General features: G+C 46.9%; 1 protein-coding gene across 1 annotated transcript; it reads right to left on the reverse strand.

The window, feature by feature from the left end:
- Positions 1-5,366: 5,366 nt before the first annotated feature.
- Positions 5,367-18,260, reverse strand: LOC107121842 (homeobox protein CDX-4-like). The gene is made up of 3 exons (XM_015424845.1): positions 17,858-18,260; positions 6,431-6,576; positions 5,367-5,573 (listed from the first exon to the last, which is right to left on the reverse strand). Exons 1-3 carry the CDS (start codon positions 18,258-18,260, stop codon positions 5,367-5,369), a joined length of 756 nt encoding a protein of 251 aa, XP_015280331.1.
- Between the last annotated feature and the right edge of the window lie 275 nt (positions 18,261-18,535).

The raw sequence follows: 18,535 nt of genomic DNA on the forward strand, positions 1-18,535 counted from the left end.
CATGTGACACGTGTAAGTCGGTTCCGTGGATCCCAAATAAGGTTCCGATTCAGACACCTTTAATGTCATGACAGCATATAATAGAATACATTGAAGAAGATACGTTTAATTCCAATAAGTAAACGTAGACAATAAAATATGCATATTATGTAAAAAAGATCTGTATCTAATGGCGGCTGATTCTGCTGAGAATTTTGCAACCGTATTTGTAGTATCAGTATTAGCATCATTAAGAAAATGGTGAACGGTTTTGAGATTATTCGTCGATAAGCGTGGCCGAAGGGGTAAGAATTCCATGTGTGTGCAGCCACTACCCCCTATATATTGGGGGCAGTGGTGGAGCTGGCAGTCCAGAATAGTATGGAAGACTGAATCTGGGGCCAAATAAGCTCTGCTGTGTTTAGGGGGGCTGGCCCCCAAGAAAGAAGCATGTGCACGAGGGTGTAACCTAGGGATGGTGGGACACCGCATGCTTAACCCGGCTGGTGTGTCAGTGTGTCCCTTCAGACTGTAGTGTCAGTGTCAGCAATGAACGAGTGAATGCTCCTCATTTTTTAAAAAGTCCCTGTTTGCAGAAAACAAAGCAGGTCAAGCAAAAGGTTTTCTCCCTGACATGCTAGTTTTCTGCATGCGGGGTGCTTTTTTAGATGAAGGCCCCTTTGGCCACAGGGACTCCTGCAGTGCGTACCTTGGGTACAGACCAAAGAATTTTTTAAAAAGCTAACTTGAACGTGCAGTGCATATTTAGATTGAACAGTTCACAGAGAATTAAGTATTTGCGCTTCAGTCCTATGTATGTTTGTTCAAAGGTTCAATAGGATTTCCACCCATACATAAGACTGCAGCTTTATGGAAATGGTTAAAAGTCATATCTAGACAATTGTAAATGGATCCTCTGAATTTGTATGATTGTTATGTTGAAGCAGCACAAAGCCACCTTCTCAAATCCCTTCAGGAAGCTTGGAGACTATTTAAAACTACATTCCTAGAAGTTCAGATAAAATGTATATCACAGATTAGGAAAGGTACAAATAGGTATTAAAAAGGCCTGCATAGTTAATGAACAAAGTAATGGAAGCAGTAAAAAGTAAGGGTTCCTTTAAGCGGTGGAAGGCTAGTCCGAGTGAGGTAAATAAAAGTGAGCACAGGCTTCGGCAAATAAAATGCAAGTCGCTGATCAGACAGGCAAACAGGGACTATGAGGAACATAGTGCAAAAAACATAAAGACTAATAATAAATTTTTCTTCAAATACATTAGTAGCAGGAAACCAGCCAGGGAGGCAGTGAGACCCTTGGATGACCAAGGGGTAAAGGGATTGCTAAAGGATAAGGAATGCATTTTTTGCCTCCATCTTCACTGGGGAAGATGTGCATGCCCACTCCAGAAACATTGATCGAGAGAGGAGGTCCTTTGACTGGTGGACAAATTCAAAACTGACAAATCACACAGCCCAAATGGCATACATCAAAGAGTTCTGAAACTTGTTGGTCTCCTGGCAAAAATATGCAACCTATTACTAAGATCTGCTATAAACCTTTGTGTGTATACACACTTCTTCAGGATGCAGTATGTCTGAAGAAGTGTACATGCACACAAAAGCTTATACCCAGGGGTCGTTTCGTAGAAAAAAAGCTAGGGGAACTCATTAGCATAACTCATTAGCATATGCCACACCCCCTGACATCACCGGAAGTTTGTCATAAGGCCACCCCCCTGACATCACCGGAAATGTGTCATAAGGCCACACACCCCACCCCCAAGGGTCCCGGCTGCCGCTGCCGGCCTTGCAGCTCCACTGCCGAGCCCCATGAGGGGCCCGGTGATGGACCTGCAAGGCCGGCGGGAGTGCAAGGAAGCCCCGCGAAGGCCCTCCCTGGCCCCAGGCAGGCAGGGGTGGGGAGAGGCAGGGAGGAAGCAACTTACCCTCCCTTTTCTCCTGCCTCCTCCTGGCTGAATGAGGGCCGGAAGCGGGGCGGCCGGAAGCAGGGGGCGGGGCTTCGTCATGTGCCCCGCCCCCCGTACCTCACCCGGGGGAACTGCGATCCCCCGCGATCCCCCCTGAAATGACCTCTGTTTATACCCAGAATAAAACTTTGTTGGTCACAAAGGTGCTACTGGACTCAAACTTTGCTAATGCAGACCAACACGGCTACCCACCTGAAGCCATCTTACTGGATTCCTGAGTTTGTAGTCAGATTTCTGCATGAAGATGTGCTCTTCAGTGTTGGGGGTTCCCTAGTAAAAATCATAAAGACATATACTTTGGATTCAGTGCAAAGGCAATGACAGAGTGTTACGTTTATGTGTGTGTGGTGTGATACATAGATATGGATAAAAACACCTGTACAAGGAGGGAGGAGCTGTGGCTCAGTGGCAGAGCACCTGTTTGGCATGAAGAAGGACCCAGGTTCAATCCCTGCCCACTGCAGTTAGGGCGAGAGGTTATGGGAAAGACTTGCACCTGAGACCCTGGAGAGCCTTTGCCAGTCTGAGTAGACAATACTGACGAAGGGACAATATAGGGCCTGATTCAGTATCGGGGAGCTTCATGTGTTCAACTCTGGAAATATGAGACTAAGGATCCAATTCAGTCTGAACAAGTGTTCACAAGAGACCTCTCCCCCCCCAAAAAAAAGTAGCATCTTGAAATAAATTTGTAAATCCCCTTTATTGCATGACCATCAGTTGGTTTAAAAACCTGTTAGAAATGCATTTGAAACCGCTTCTTTCATTTAGGCAGTTATTAAATGATATGTACTATCCATTAGATACGAAGTTACTGCAACTTGCCCTGACGTGGTCTGAGGTTCTTTTTCCGACTTTACCAGTGCAGTCTTAGAGTTAGGGTCTTCCTAGTTCATGAACTTCAGTAGATTGAGTAGAGCACCCAACTTTGCTTAGTTTTGCACTGGACATTTTAGACTATAGGTCATCCTCTGATTATTTCAGAAGCTCAGATTGTATAACATCAACTTTATATCTCATAGATGAAAGCTTGTATTGGCATTGTAGCAAAAAGTGAAGAAACCAAAGAATCGTAGTAAACAGTAAAAGAAAAATCATGAAATTAAGCAAACTCTGGAGGATGACAGAAGACAGGAGGGCCTGGCATGAATGTGGTCCATGGGGTCGTGAAGAGTCGGACTCGACTGTGCGACTGAACAACAAGAACAACAAAAATCAGTGGTGGGGGTTTTTTGTTTTTGTTTTTTGTTTGCTCTTTGCCAAACTGGCAGGGGAATGGGACTAAGGATGAACAGCAGAGGAAGCACAAATACTGCGAATACTGCATTCAGGGGTCATTTCCTGCAGGAGCGCACAGGAGCGGAGCTCCGGCAGTAAGGAGCCCAGGGGGCGGGCACATGCAACAAGCCCCGCCCCCTCCTCTCAGCAGCCCTCAGTCGGGCCACGAGGAGCAAGAAGCAGCCAGGTAAGTTGCAGAGCTCCCCCTGGCCCACCTTCAGGTACAAGCTCTCCCTCCTCTGTGAGGGCAGATCTGCGCATCCCCCCCCCACATAGCTAGCAATCCAAAACAGTCCAGTGGCACCTTTAAAGCCAAGTTTTATTCAGGTACAAGCTCTCCCTCCTCTGTGAGGACAGATCTGCACGTCCCCCCCCCCAATAGCTAGCAATCCAAAACAGTCCAGTGGAGCCTGAGCGGTGGGTGTTGCCTCCTGACATACTTCCGGTGATGCCAGGGGGTGTGGCATACGCAAATCAGTTATGCTAATGAGTTATGCTAATGAGCTCCTGCAGCTCTTTTTCTACAAAATGATCCCTGACTGCATTTGTATCCATTTATCCTAATCTTTACATTCAGATGCATTTACACAACTGCCCAGTTAGATATTTACATGCTAGTCTATGGAACATGTACTTGGGGGGAAGGGGGCTCAGTAGTCCTAGAACAATTTTGGCCCAAATTCCAGTAGTTTGATACACTTCCTAAGCTACACTTTAAAGATAAACTGGGTCGGACCTGGCCCGCTTTTTCCTTATGCCTCACCCAATTCTCCTTACTGGAGCCCCCATCCCATGTGACTTTTGTCCATCCACATCCCGTGATCCCCAGAGGGTGGTCGAAGGGAGCCCCTTCCCCTTTTTTCACCAGTGGAAAAGCTGGTTAGAACCAACTCATTCAGCCTTTTGAGGTCTGGCATGATGAAGAATTTTTTTGTGTTATTTTGGTTGGTCCTAATGAAAGGTGTTACATGGCTTTTTTGGGGGGGGGATTTTGCTTTGGCGCAATGGGTATACATGTGTTTCTATTTCTAATTTGAGAATACCTGAGTTTGGACGATAAAGAGGGATTGTCAACTAGAGGGGAAAAGCCTATCTTTGTGGGTTTTTCTGCCAGCCCAGTGTGGCTTCCGCTGACATTTTACCTTCTGTATCTTCTAAAATTAAGTTCCCATTTTGTAAATATAAAAGCTGCCACATTTTTCTCTGCCATTAAGGGTCCTCCCCTCCGCATGTTTCCTTTGGTGTGAGAGACATTTGATCAACAGATTTTTTTGATGCCTTCAGCTGAATGGTTCCGTTTTTTTGCTGCTTTGTTGTGAAGACTAAAAGTGTGACCTGACCCCAGCACTATTTTAAATCTTCATACCTTCCCAGCATTTTATACAGGAGCCCTTAATGCCAGAAGACATTAAATATGATGAGAAAGACCGTGTTTGATTTTTCTCCCCTCCCCATCTCTTCTTTTTTATTTATTTTTTTAAAAATCCAACCTGATGAAAAATTTCTGGAGAACATAACACATCATAACACACAACACACTGTGAAACAATGAAACAGAGTTTGTTTCTATCCCAGTATCAGCTAATCATCAGTATCCACATAAAAATAAAACCAGATTCTAGGATTTCCTGGGTGTTAGAATTAGGTAGGCATATAATGCATTTTCCTTTGACATTTGCATTTGATATTAAATGTGCGTTTCTTGATCTGTGACCCACAAATGTCAAACAGTTACATTTAAAAAACTGGAACTCCTGGTAGTTAGGAAACATGTCTGCTGGATGCATATCATGTTTGATTAATGATTATTTCTGACTGCTGGTGTGCCTGTTATTAGAAGTTTGCCAGTAACAGACTTCATATATAAACCACCCAGCACTAAGCTGAATGCTGCAGTCATTTCACTTGGATGCTATTGGCTGAAGTGAAAAATATGTATACTTTCTATTTTTAGGTAGTGACTCATAGCAGGAGGAGCTCTCTGTTATATTTGAGGACTTTCAAGTACTTTGAATATATTCCGCATACTTGTGCAAGGATGAAAGCTCATTGAAGAGAAACATGGTTGGCATTTACTTAGCCAAATGTTTCTAGAGGAAATGCAAACAGGAATCCTGGGTGTCAGTCAGCAATTGTGACCTGCAGGATTTCAACAGGCTGTAGTCCATTAATTGTATGTGATGGTGGGAATAAAGCGGCAGACATTTCAGCCGGGCTAACAGAACCCGAGTCACTCTGAACAGATCCACTGCTTCCGTCAAATTGAGAGATCCTCTTCTTGATCATTTTCCTCTCCTTGGCCCGCCGATTCTGGAACCAGATTTTCACCTGAAATATTACGAATAGAAGAAAAAGAGATTGGATGTATACCCCACCCATCACTACCTGAAGGAGTCTCAGAGCAGTTTACAATCTCCTTTCCCTCCACCCCCCCCCCCCACAACAGACACTCTGTGAATAAAGCTGGTTTGTTCATTGGCAGACTTGGTGCTGCTGCTCCTGTACAGTAAGTAGTATGGTTGCCAACCTCCAAGTGGGACCTGGAGATCTCCCCAATTTAGAACTGATCTCCAGTCTACAGAGATCATTTCCCCTGAAAGAAATGGCTGCTTCGGAGGGTGGACTCTGTGGCATTATATCCCACTGAGGTCCCTCCCCTCCCCAAACTCTGCCTATCCGAGGAGGCTCCACCTCCAAAATCTCCAGGTATTTCCCACCCTGGATCTGGCAACTCTGGTAACTCTTGCAAATAAATCAGCTGGCCTAGGAGAATATTTAGGACGCCGTCTCTCCAGACCCATGTTAGACATTTTTAGCACACCAGTAGTCTGAAAGAAAAGAACACGTTCACTTCAGGTTTACAAACACTCCCTCGCCAGGTCTCATAGAAGCAATATTCATCACTGCATATTTATTTTGTTTAATTTACTTCATCTCTAGCCCGCCTTTGACTCAGGTCAGATTACAGAAGATGAAAGTGCCAGACGAGCAGAGATGCCGTATGAGCTTGCGATGGTCGCAAACGGCAGTAGCGTTCACCCACTCGGCCCCCCCAAAGGGCAGTGTAAGTAGCTTCCTACCCCACCCATTCACCACTGCAGAGCTACTCTTTATAAGTCTAGAATAATTTTTGCTAGACTGCGCCCACTTGTCTATCAGAACCGGCATACAAGATCTCTATGTACCTGTCTTTCTGACAGTTCCAAGTCTGCGGCGAGTTCAGACTTCCTTTTGATCGTTATGTATCTGTTGGAGTGGAATTCTTTCTCCAGCTCAAGTCTTTGCTGCTCTGTGTAAACAACACGATACTTTTCTTTTGTCCTGGTTTTACCTGTTTGAGACAAAACTTGTATTTACCATTTATTGATCACTTGCAAGGTCGCCGCTAATGCTTGGAGCGCCATCTGTATGATGCCACCTCTTTTGCTCTCTGCAAATCCCTCCACAGGCCCCAGGAAGCCTTTGGACAAGCCTTTATTCCTGCTCCCTAACTGAAACTGGGAGCTGCGGTGGCTCAAGTGGTTAAGACGCTGAGCTGCAGGCTGTGGAAGGTCAATAGTTCAGCAGTTCGAGGCCTGAGTGTGCTGCATGATGGAGTGAGCTCCCGTCTCTAGTTCCAGCTCCTGCCAACCTAGCAGTTCGAAAGCAAGACATTGTAAGTAGATAAATAGGTACCACTTCAGTGGGAAGGTAACAGCGTTCCGTGCGCCTTGGCGTTTAGTCATGCCAGCCACGTGACCACGGAAACATCTTCGGACAGCGCTGGCTCTTCGGCTTTGAAACGGAGATGAGCACCGCAACCCTAGAGTCGGACTCGACTGGCTTTCGAGCAAGGGAACCTTTACCTTTTTAACTGAAACTGAGCCACCCAGAGTAGCTGAAGCAGTAGAAAAGACCAACAGTCCAGTAGCACCTTAAAGACTAACAAAATATCTGGCAGGGGAGGAGCTTTCGTGAGCCACTGCTCACTTCAGGTACAGCTGTGTGTGTCCACAGAGTAGCTGAGTTTGTATTTTCCCCATACCTCCTTTCTCTTGGTGGTTGTGCCTCTTATGTGCATTCCCTCCGTTTCCTGCCTGAGGGCTGGAGTTTATACTGTAAGCACAACTGGGCAGGGACTTGTCTTTTTGGCAGCACTACAGTTCAGTCTGTATGTTTTTAAAAAATCCTTCCACATTTGCCTTAGCATTGGTTTTTTCCCACTCAAACCATTTTTTGGCGAAAAGTGACCATCATTTTTAACAGGGCTTAAAAACTCTAAACTGGTGTTACAGATGTGGGTGCTCAGGAGTATTATAGGTTCGAGGGACATGTTCTCAGTAGGTGAGAAGGCTTTGTTATGAACACATAAAGCTGTCTTCCACTGCATGAAACCATAGGTTCATCGAGGGGAGTGTTGCCTACTCAGACTGGCAGCCGGCTCTCCAGGGTCTCGGGCGGAGGTCTTTCACGTCACCTGCTGCCAGATCCATTAACTGGAGATGCCACTGGGGATTGAACCTGGGACCTCCTGCATGCCCGGCAGAGGCTCTACCACTGAGCCATGGCCCCCTCCCTCCCATTATTCTGAAATGTTCATGGTGCTAGATAATGCCCACTTTCCCCCCATGGACAGAGGGTGCAATCGGTGCTAGATAATGCCCACTTTCCCCCCATGGACAGAGGGTGCAATCCAAAAGGCCGCCAGCTCCCACGAGCAAGTGGTGCGTGGCAGCTGCCAGTGCCACTCTTGGCTCCTCCTGAGCAGAGCTATTTTTGGGCAGGAACGCACAGGAACGGAGTTCCGGCTGGCTCCCGAGTTGGCCACGCCCAGCAGGAACTCATTAGCATAACAGGCCACACCCAACAGCAGAAACGCATTAGGATTGGCTACATTAGGGGTGTGTGGCCTAACATGCAAAAGAATTCCTGCTCCAAAAAAAGGCCCTGGGTTTTGACAACAAACAAGGTAAACAGAATAACAAGCAAAAGGTGGGTGTGGCTGGATAACCACACTTCTGGTAACATGGGGGTGCATCCTAATGTGCCAATGAGCTGTGCAGTCAGGGGGTGTGGTCTAATATGCTAATTAGTTTCTGGTGTTGGGTGTGGCCTATTATGCTAATGAGTTCCTGCTGGGCTTTTTCTACAAAAAGAGGCCTGCTCCTGAGTAGTCTGCGGACTCCAGTGTAGCAGGAAGAGCTGATTCTGGAGGCAGGTGCGGAAGAGCAGGACTGGGCATGCCAAGACACTTGGGTGTGGACACGGAAATCTTTAGCTAGTGTCCTTTGTCCTGTTTTGTCTGCATTGTATTGTACCCTGGTCTGGTTTTCTCATGTTCAGGACAATAAGCTTTGGAAATCGTATTTGTAGAGAAGCTGAGAAAAAACCAGGCATGGTTGGCACTGGAATGGTACAGCTGATGAAGCTCACAGTAAAAAATAATGGAGATGATGAAGAAGAAGAGATTGGATTTATACCCTGTCCTTCACTTGGAGTCCCAGAGCGGCTTACAAACCCCTTTCCCCCCAACAGACACCCTGTGAGGTAGGTGGGGCTGAGAGAGCTCTGAGCATTGTCCTTGAGAGAACAGCTCTGACAGAACTATGGCTTGCCCAAGGTCATCTAGCAGCTGCAAGTAGAGGAGCGGGGAGTCAAACCTAGTTCTCCTGGATTAGAGTCCGTGCACTTAACCACTACACCAAACTGGCTCTCTGTTCATATGGGACAGCCCTTTCCAGCACTGCTTGCTTTCAGGGTATGTGCTGTTGCAATGTGCAAATTCCACGTGATGCGTGGCACTCCAGGATGTTCTCCTGTTCTGACCCACATGTCAGCAAGCCCCAAGTGTCATTGACCCAAGCAGCCTGCCTGACTCCACGGCTCTCCTCCTTCCAGAAGTGCTGCTAGGAGTGGGCAGGAGCGGCAGGTCTGTGAGGCTGTCTCGCCAGGGCCTGCTAGCTTCGTTTTCACTTTACGTTTATTCTCAACAAAGTCATCCATAAAGCTTGTTGAACTTACTCAGGCTAGACCCAATGCAAACATTCAGTAAGGGGCCATGTGCAGATAAACGCAATTCAGAATCAACAGTTTCGTCAGTAAGAGAGGGCCGGTGTGGTCTGGTGGTTAAAGAGTCAGACTGAGACCTGGGAAATCCAGGCTCAAATCCCCGCTCGTGCCTTGGAAGTTGGCTGGGTGACCTTGGGCCAGTCACACTTTCCCGGCCTGACCTACTTCAGAGGGTTGTTGTGAGAAGAAAATGGAGAGGAGAATGACGTAAGCCACTTTGGGTCCCCACTGGGGAGAAAGGAGGGGTATAAAGTAAATAAATAAATAAAAATAAAAGAATGGAACTCATACATTTTAAAAGTTAGCTAAAGTGTCAGAACAAGCTTTGAGTTCGGTGGCACCTTTCAGACCAACAAAGTTTAATTCTGGGTATAAGATTGCGTGTGCTTATACAGGCCCCCATAGAATTTACATGTAGTGTGAATGAAAGGCTGTAGAGGGAGGGGAAGAAAAGGCATAACCTCCTCCCTAAAGTGTGGTCCCTGCTACAAAGCCGGAGGGGCACACAGACCCAAGCAAGCTGCCAGTCAGATGAAGCACTTCCCCAACTTAGGGAGTGAGAAGGAAAGAGCGGGGCTTGAATTCGAGTTTCCCTTTGCAAGTGAGTTGGGACACGTACCTCTACACTGCATTGAAGCCTGAGACTTCTCAAACTGAGCTACAGACCCTTTAACACTTCCTTCATCAGCTTTGATATGTATCCCAGTCTCTTCTCTTTTCTGCAGCAGTTGTGTTGCTGGAAAGGGTGTGAATTTTCACAGCAAATAAAAGGGGGGGAGGAGGTGCTTTTCTCTCAGCTCAATTGTCCTCAAAAGAGCTATTGTGTAAATTTTACAACCAAAGGGACCAGGAGAAACTATTCCCCTCTTCATCTCCTCCCCCATCCCCAGCTCTGCTTCTGTGCTATATAGAAGCTGCAGCGACAACACAGTTCCATTTTACGTGCTCACTTTCACAAGGTTGAGATCTTAACTGGTTTGGATCCTGAAATTCGTTTAGTGTAATGATCTAACTCGGGCAGCTGGAAAAAAAACTCTAGGAAATGGATGGGACACACTTGAAGTGCCACACACACACACACACACACACACACACGGGTGCGTATAAAAAGCCATTCTGAAGCATGACCAGTCCATGCTGATACAGAAGGAAGTTCCTCTGAGCTCCTGGGTGGGATAGCAACAGCAGCAAACACACACACACACCATCCCAAACCCACTGTCAGAATTCATTCCAAATAATGTACTGATCTAGCTGAGCACATCTCCTTACTGTGCTAAAGAAACCTTCCTGATCCAGCTTAACTGGTTTGACATTTTGCACAACTGGGTTTGAAAAAGAGAAGAAAAGGGCCCTCCATCCCCCGGCCCTCTTGTTTTCCCTGGACATGAAAGAGAAGCTGACATTTGTTTAGGGCTCGTAAATTCCAAACCAATTGGCTTGAGTTTCTGAATGTGAAAGGAGCTCTCTGGCTCACTGTCTGTCCGTCTCTCTCTCTCTCTCTCTCTCTCTTGATAAGATCTGGCTCGTCTTTTGTGTGGCGTGTGCTTCATCTTAACACCTCAATGGAGTTTAGGGAACCACTTTAAAGGGGTCTTTGTCTTACAGTTTGTTCCAAAGCATCCACATCAAAAACAACCCAAGGAGATCAGAAGGATTTTTAGAAGACCCAAATCAACATTGGAGAACTTTGATAGAGAAAGGACTCCCAGTATATTATAAGGAGCTTTCCATACATGTCAAAGGGAGGGGTTAATGCTTCATCATAAGCAGTCCAGCCCTCTCAGAAGAACATGTCTTCGTCTTTTCAGTTTAAAAGTCAAAGCAAGGAGAGCAGCCGTTCATCTCGTGATCAGTGTTCCCTCTAAGCTGAGTTAGTGTGAGCTAGCTCACAGTTTTTTAGCCTCCAGCTCACACATTTTTGTCTTAGCTCAGGAAGGAGGGCTCCAGAGCAAACTAATCTATGCAGGAGCCAAATCCCTCGCTCACAACTTTAATGCCAGTAGCTCACGAAAGTAGAATTTTTGCTCACAAGACCACAGCTTAGAGGGAGCATTGCTCGTGGTACCATTTTCACACTCTAAATATGAACTTGCAGCAATACCATGCAGAGGATGAAGCCGTACGCATGGCTTGACTGGCCCTTCAACTCACCTGGCCATGCCAGCCCAGCGGCAACCAGGGCCACAGACTCACCCATCACCTCCTTCCATGCCACTGTCGGATGGGTCTAGGAGAGCCTGATTTGGACCCAGCTGGCCGTAGGGAGAGATGATTGGCGACCCTGTAGGGCCAATCCGTCTCTGCTCCTAGTTTATCAGGACCCAGATAACCCAACAGTGAAGTCTAGGCACCTCTGCACTGGTATATCACTCAATTTTTATCCTATGTTGATAGATCAAGACGGGTAGCCATGTTAGTCTGTCTAGCAGATGTCCAGGGCAATAGTCCAGGAGCACCTGTTGGACTGTATGGGGCATTGTCCTGATCCAAAATGGCTTCTCTTATGTTCTTATAGATGGAACACTCTGTCTGGGGCAGTGATGCTCTGTATTCTTGGTGCTTGGGGGGCAAGAGTGGGAGGGCTTCTGGAGTCCTGGCCCCGCTGGTGGACCTCCTGATGGCCCCTGGGTTTTGGCCACTGTGTGACACAAAAGTGTTGGACTGTATGGGCATTGGCCTGATCCAAAATGGCTTCTTGTGTTCTTATGTTCTTAATTTGCTATGATATGCTTATCTGATCATCAACCGAATTTTTTGAAAAGTGAGCACAGGTTGTGCTAGTGTGATGCATGGACTAGAGCAGGGGTGGCCAAACTTGCTTGACGTAGGAGCCACATAGAATAAACGTCAGATGTTTGAGAGGCGCAAGACATGAACAAATATTACAGACATGTTTTTATTGAAAAATATGCAAATTTGCTGTTTATTAACGTTAACGGAGACTGCCAAAAATAAAAACAAAAGGGATAAAATAGATATTGTTAATGATATTTATTTGTCCAACGATATTTGTAGGCTTGGGGGGGGGGTGCTTTGAAAATGCATTTAAAGCTAAGGTTGCTCTCTTTCTCTACTCCCCACCCGCACCCCAACCCCGCCGGGGGGGGGGGACACTGGCTGGGGAAGGGAAGACTGATTGGGGGGAGGCATGCCTCCCCTTCACTTCCCCAGCCGCCCTGCCAGGAGCCACACAATATGTGTGAAAGAGCCACATGTGGCTCCCGAGCCACAGTTTGGCCACCCCTGGACTAGAGTGCTGGATCGGACTGGGACCCGGAAGACACAGGCTAGCATCTCTGCTCTGCCATGGAAGACTGCTGGGTGACCTTGGGGAGAGTCTCAGGCTCAGCAAAGCTCTTCACCAGGCTGCATGTCACAAGAATTTAAAAGGACAGAAGGCTGGGAAAGAGATATTTTTCCCCCCAGGTGGGAAGCCATGTTGGTCTGAAGCAGCAGAACAAAGTTTGAGTCCATGGCCCCTTTAAGACCAACAAAGTTTCATTCTGGGTGCCTGCATGCAAAAGCTCATACCCAGAATAAAAGTGTGTTGGTCTTATTTATTTATATAAGGGTTTTTTTAAAAATTTGTATCTTGCCCATCCTGTGAGCAGGCTCAGGGCGGGTCACATCATCTCAGATAATACAGGAAGGTTTAAAACACAATAAAACATTACATTATAAAAAAATTTAATCAGTAGTTATAGCTGCTGGTGGAAATTCTGACCCATCAATACTGATGGATATGCCTGGTTGCTGGCAGATGGGTGGCCAGTAGGTGGGAGACTGCAACCTGGGGGAGGGGGGGAGGCCATAGGTGAATGTCTGCTGGCTCACTGGCGGAAGGGCTCCATCTTGCAGGCCCTGCGGGGCTGAGTAAGATCCTGCAGAGCTCTGATCTCAGTGGGGAGCGTGTTTCACCAGGTGGGGGCCAAGGCAGAAAAGGCCCTGGCCTGGGTCGACGGAGGTCTTTGGGCCCAGGGACCACCAGAAGATGTTGATTACTAGAGCGTAAAGCTCTTTGAGGTGTATTTGGGAAGAGGCAGTCCCTTTACCACTGGACTCAAAGATTGTTTTTCAGGCTATGATGTTAGTCTGGTCTTCCACACATCCTTTGTGATAGGCAAGCAAGTGACCTAGGGACAGTCACACATTCTCACCCTAACCTACCTCACAGGATTGTTGTGAGGATAAAACGGAGAAGCAGAAAACAATGTAAGCTGCTTTGGGTCCCCGCTGGGAAGAAAGTCTGGGTATAAGTGAAGTACAATGAAAATAAATACATTTGTGAAGGGCACGGTTATTTCTTAATACCGAATAGAACTCTGAAGCCAGCCGGAACTCTGTTCCTGTACATTCCTGCACAAAAATAGCCCTGCTAGGTTGCCTTGTGCTGATGTGTGGGTCTGAGTAACCTGGCTATTTAATGAATGGAAAGGATGGCATTGCCCTGACTGCAATGGCCTCTGAGCTGAGCCTCGTTCCCTGGGACTGCTTTGACAGGCTGCAGGGCTGAAATTACAGGGGAAGCATAAAAGGCATGCTTTGCTCTGTGCTGGGCCATGCCCAAAAGCTGTAATACATAGGGCAGCTAATGAATGGAAGCACTCGCTTCTGGAGTCCTGGCCCCGCTGGTGGACCTCCTGCTGGCCCCTGGGTTTTGGCCACTGCATGACACAGAGTGTTGGACTGGATGGGCTGTGGGCCTGATCCATCGTGGCTCCTGGGTGTCCAAGGAAGTTAGTGCATCCTTTGGATCCCTGGCGTACAGGTTTTCCTGGATGAAAATCAATAACCTGTTTCACTTGCTTAAACAGCCAGTGTAATGTAGGGGTTAGAGTGTCAGACTAGGATTTGGGAGATCCCCACTTCCCCATGGGAGCCAGCTGGGTGACCTTGGGCCAGTCACAGTCACACTCTCAGACTAACCTACCTCACGAGGTGGTCGTTGTGAGGATAAAATGGAGGAGAGGAGAATGACGTCAGCTGCTTTGGGTCCCCTTTGGACAGAAACTCAGAGTATAAATGAAGTAAATAAATAAAAACTTGCCCCCTGGTTTGTTTGTTTTTAAATGTGGACATGGATCCTTTACAGTCCACCTTTCTTACTTGGACTCAAGGCGAATTACACAAAGCGAGTCAGTACTTCCTGTTGTATCTATGACTTATCTATGAATGAATTCAATAAGTATAATAAAGAGTCTTGACCAGTTCCCAGAACAATGGGCAGTCGTTCCCCTTGCTGCTATTAGCTAGTGCAGTTGATGGTGAGGCCTAGTCCCCCCCCCCCTTTGCCCACCCAGTCTGAGCTCAGGGAGGGGGGGGGTGTCTTTCCCTTGGCAAGACTGCTAAGGTTCCCTGCTGCCTTCAGCTGTAGATGGGCAGCGTCTGGGAGTTCCTGAGCATTCCTTCTTGTTCTTTGGGGTGATACTGTTACCCCCATATTGGCAGGGAGGGCGAATGAAAGTTGTCCTAGAGAAGCATCCCCTGTTCTGAGGAGCATCCGCTAGTGCAGTGATGGCGAACCTTTTAGAGACTGAGTGCCCAAACTGTGACCCAAAACCCACTTATTTATCGCAAAGTGCCAACACGGCCATTTAACCTGAATACTGAGGTTTTACTTTAGAAAAAACAACTCATACATTGACTTAAGATGATCCAAACAAAGTAAGGAAAGCAATCCCAAATGCTTTAATTTACTTAAAATTATTTGGCAGAGAATTTGACACTTTAATGATGGTCTGGGCCTGGCTGGGGCGATGGCACGCGTGCCCACAGAGAGGGTTCTGAGTGCCACCTCTGGCACCCGTGCCATAGGTTCGTCACCAGTGCGCTAGTGGATATGTCCAAGATGGTACCTTTTAATTTTTTTAAACTCAAAGTTTAATTAATTTTTGTTTGTGAACACATTTCTATCCAGTCTTCCCTCATGGCTCGAGGGAGCTCAGAATAATAGTTAAAACATTCCCAGCTAAAACCAAAAATAAAACAGCAACCCCCAGATCTCCCCCTCCCCCTCTTAAAAACATGCCTGCCATTCAACCCCCCCCCCCTTCAGAAGGCCTGGCAAAGAGGCAGGCCTTGCAGCGCCTCCTGGTCTCCAAGGAGCCTCCCCCGTAATACCTTAATATCTCAAGCAATGCTTCAGCCTCTTTGGTGGGACAGCGTTTGGGAATGCCTGTGATTCAGTCTAAACGCTGCTGTCCGCGAGATATCTGTGTGGTATCACAGAGCTTGCCCAGGAGGTGATGATTTTGTTGGTTTTGGCTATAAATCTTCACTTTCCCAGGACACGCTTGATTGCAAAATTCTTTACAATCTTCATCTCACTGCCCCTGAAAGCAGCTTTATGGAGTATGGGGGGGGGGGTGTTCCCATTTTACAGATGAGGAACTGTGGCTGAGTTAATTTGGCCATTTTGAGTGTGTAAACGTTGTTAAGAACATCAGAAGAGCCCTGCAGAATCAGACCAGTGGTCCATCTAGTCCAGCATCTCCCACAGTGGCCAACCAGTTCCTCTGGAGGGCCAACAACAGGGCAGAGGGGCCGAGCCCTTCCCCTGATAAGAACCTAAGAAGAGCCCTGCTGGATCAGACCAGGGGTCCATCTAGTCCAGCGTCCCGCCTCACACAGTGGCCAACCAGTTCCTCCGGAGGGCCAGCAACAGGGCAGAGAGGCCGAGGCCTTCCCCTGAGGTTGCCTCCTGGCTCTGGGATACACGACTCCTCCATGAATTTATCTGATCCCCTTTTAAAGCTGTATATCATACACATCTTGTTGTGACCCCTGCAACAACTGTAAGACCTCACAGGGTTGTTGTGCGGATAGAATGGAGGAGGGGTGAGGAGAACCACAGAGGCCTCCCTGAGCTCTGTGGAGGAAAGGCTGGATAAAAATAGGCCAGAACTGAAAATCCATACAGATGAAGAGGCACACAGAGGAGCTGAGGAAACCTCCTTGCTGTGTGGGGAGGGGGTGGGGACTGAGAGGTGGTGGCTTCCTTTAAACCATCTCATGAGTTTGGTTGCAGACTCAGATCCCCCCTGCTGCCAGTTTCCTGCTTTGCCATCCAAAGCCTGATGCCATCCCGTTCAGAACCCCCTTCAACACTCTCTGATTATTTTAAGCAAAAACGGGTGACAGGAGAATAGGATCATTTCAGCAAAAGAACACACAGGCTGCAGTTCCTTTCCTGGGATTAAGCCCCATTGAATACATTGGGATTTACCTCTGAGGAGACTGGTCTAGGATTGATTCCTTAATGAGCTGATCTCTGCTTTGAATGACACTGAAAATAGATGGGTTTTATAAGCCCAGTTGACGGGGTTTGCATCTTCTGACATGATCATTCTGTAGTTACCCTTCGTTTCTTTGATACTGTGAAGCACCCTTAAGTGTAATGATGGCCGTTGTTTTGGTCTGCAGTTGAACAGTTAGATTGTTGATCTCTGAGGTGCCACTGGACTCAAATCTTAACTGTTCTTAAATTTAATGAGGGGAGAAATCGGCTAAAGCATACCTTTACTGCATATGATTTAGTAGAATTGTCACCTCTCAGTCATTGCTAAACTCCATGTACCTGCACAAAAGATACATCTGGCATATAGTTTTTCACAAAGACAGGAACTTTAAATAACTCTAGAAATGGCCTTCTTACACAGATTGCTAAAAAAGACAAAGAGCTGTTCTCCTGAATAATTCAGTAAGCAAGACACATGGTAGCTGGAATAAATTACAGAGTTCTGGCAAATACTTTCAAGACTCCCACTGATGAAACCAGCCGCGTTATTCATCTGCCTATGAGGAATGTCAGTAAAAATACATTAGCAGGAGGAAGATGGCAGGATCGCCGGAAGTTCTGGAAACTAAAATGACTGCATCGATCATCTACAGATTTCGAGATAGCAACACACACCACCCAAATACCATAAACTTTTACTTTAAGGCAGAAATTTGTTATGGAAATTTAGCTCTACATTTAAGCCTTCCTAGATCATCTTTATATGGGAGGCTTTGATCTTTCCTGAATTATTAACAGAATGTATTTATTCATAACACACTATTTCTGATGTGCTGCTGACTCCAGCAGGCCCTTCTAAACCGGTTTACTTCTGTGGGTTTAGGCAGGTGTGCCATGCCGGATTGCCTCGCAAACCCCTCGGACCTTCTTCAATTCACAAAATTGCACCATTTTATACTTCCACTGAAAGATGGTGATTTCAAACTAGCAGAACAATCACCCATGAGAAGACCAGTTGGTTCAAGTAACACAGTTTAAAAGGAAAAGTCACGTTTCGAAATAACTGGCATGATCCAGCAACAGTTTAGAATTTCCCCCTCCTGTCGATTTCGGTAGGAGAACGGAGCCCCTCCTCATTAATTGTATTTGCATGTCTTTGTCACTGAAATCAGAGGGGCTTAGCGGTGTCTGACTCTGGATGGATCATATGAAACGTAGACTTTTTGTGTTAGAAAAACCCAAAAAAATCTGGCCACGCTGGAAATGTGGTGCTTGTCACACTAGGGCCCAGGTTCACAGTAGGAAAAAAACACTCAACACTCACCCGCGTTATTAGACGACCCGACTTTCGTCATCCAGTTGTAAGACCTGAGTCTTTGGTTGTGGGGAGAGATGTGATCTGCATTAATGGTATCTATGCAAGAAGCTGCAGGGTTCAGGGAGTTGTAATTGGCAGCGGCGTAGAAGCCGTGCCCAGGAGAAGATTCACTTGTGCTGGAGGACCCAGGGCCGTAAGGGCTCCAGTCCTCCCTTTGCAGGCTGTAGGGAGATCCCCAACCTCCTGAAGGCTGCCCTTGGTTGTCCATGCTCTGTGCATGATGGTATCCCATATAATCCGTGTAAGGAGTCCCGGAGGCAAAGTTCTGTCCTGGCAGGCTGTGATTGTTGCTTCTGATGGATCCTGGATACATGCTGGTTTCTTTTCCTGGAAGGCAGCTCACATGCATGATGATTTTAACTGGTGAAAATACTTTGACATCCTGGACCTTTTTCTGTTCCCCTGTGTGTTGATGTGAAAGGTTATTTACTCCTGGTTGTTGCTTGTCATCCGGCAACTGGCATTACCAAGACCTGGTCTGGTGTCAGACGATCTGCCTACTTCTTAATTGCATTTGCATGCAAATGAAGGGCCGACCATTCCAGTGACCCCACCTTTCTGTTAGATCTCCCTGCCTTGCCTTTCCTCCTCCTCCTCCTCCTCCTCCTCCTCCTCCTCCTCCTC

Source organism: Gekko japonicus, unplaced genomic scaffold, assembly GCF_001447785.1.
Source record: "Gekko japonicus isolate JY-2015 unplaced genomic scaffold, Gekko_japonicus_V1.1 scaffold1114, whole genome shotgun sequence".
Taxonomy (NCBI): domain Eukaryota; kingdom Metazoa; phylum Chordata; class Lepidosauria; order Squamata; family Gekkonidae; genus Gekko; species Gekko japonicus.

Excerpts from the sequence above, each read along its gene's own strand:
- LOC107121842 (XM_015424845.1), bottom strand. The coding sequence starts at position 18,260 with ATGCATGTGAGCTGCCTTCCAGGAAAAGAAACCAGCATGTATCCAGGA. Across the intron at positions 6,577-17,857 it reads CGGGTCGTCTAATAACGCGG|GTAAAACCAGGACAAAAGAA; the intron begins GTGAGTGTTGAG and ends TGTCTCAAACAG. Across the intron at positions 5,574-6,430 it reads TGGAACTGTCAGAAAGACAG|GTGAAAATCTGGTTCCAGAA; the intron begins GTACATAGAGAT and ends GTAATATTTCAG.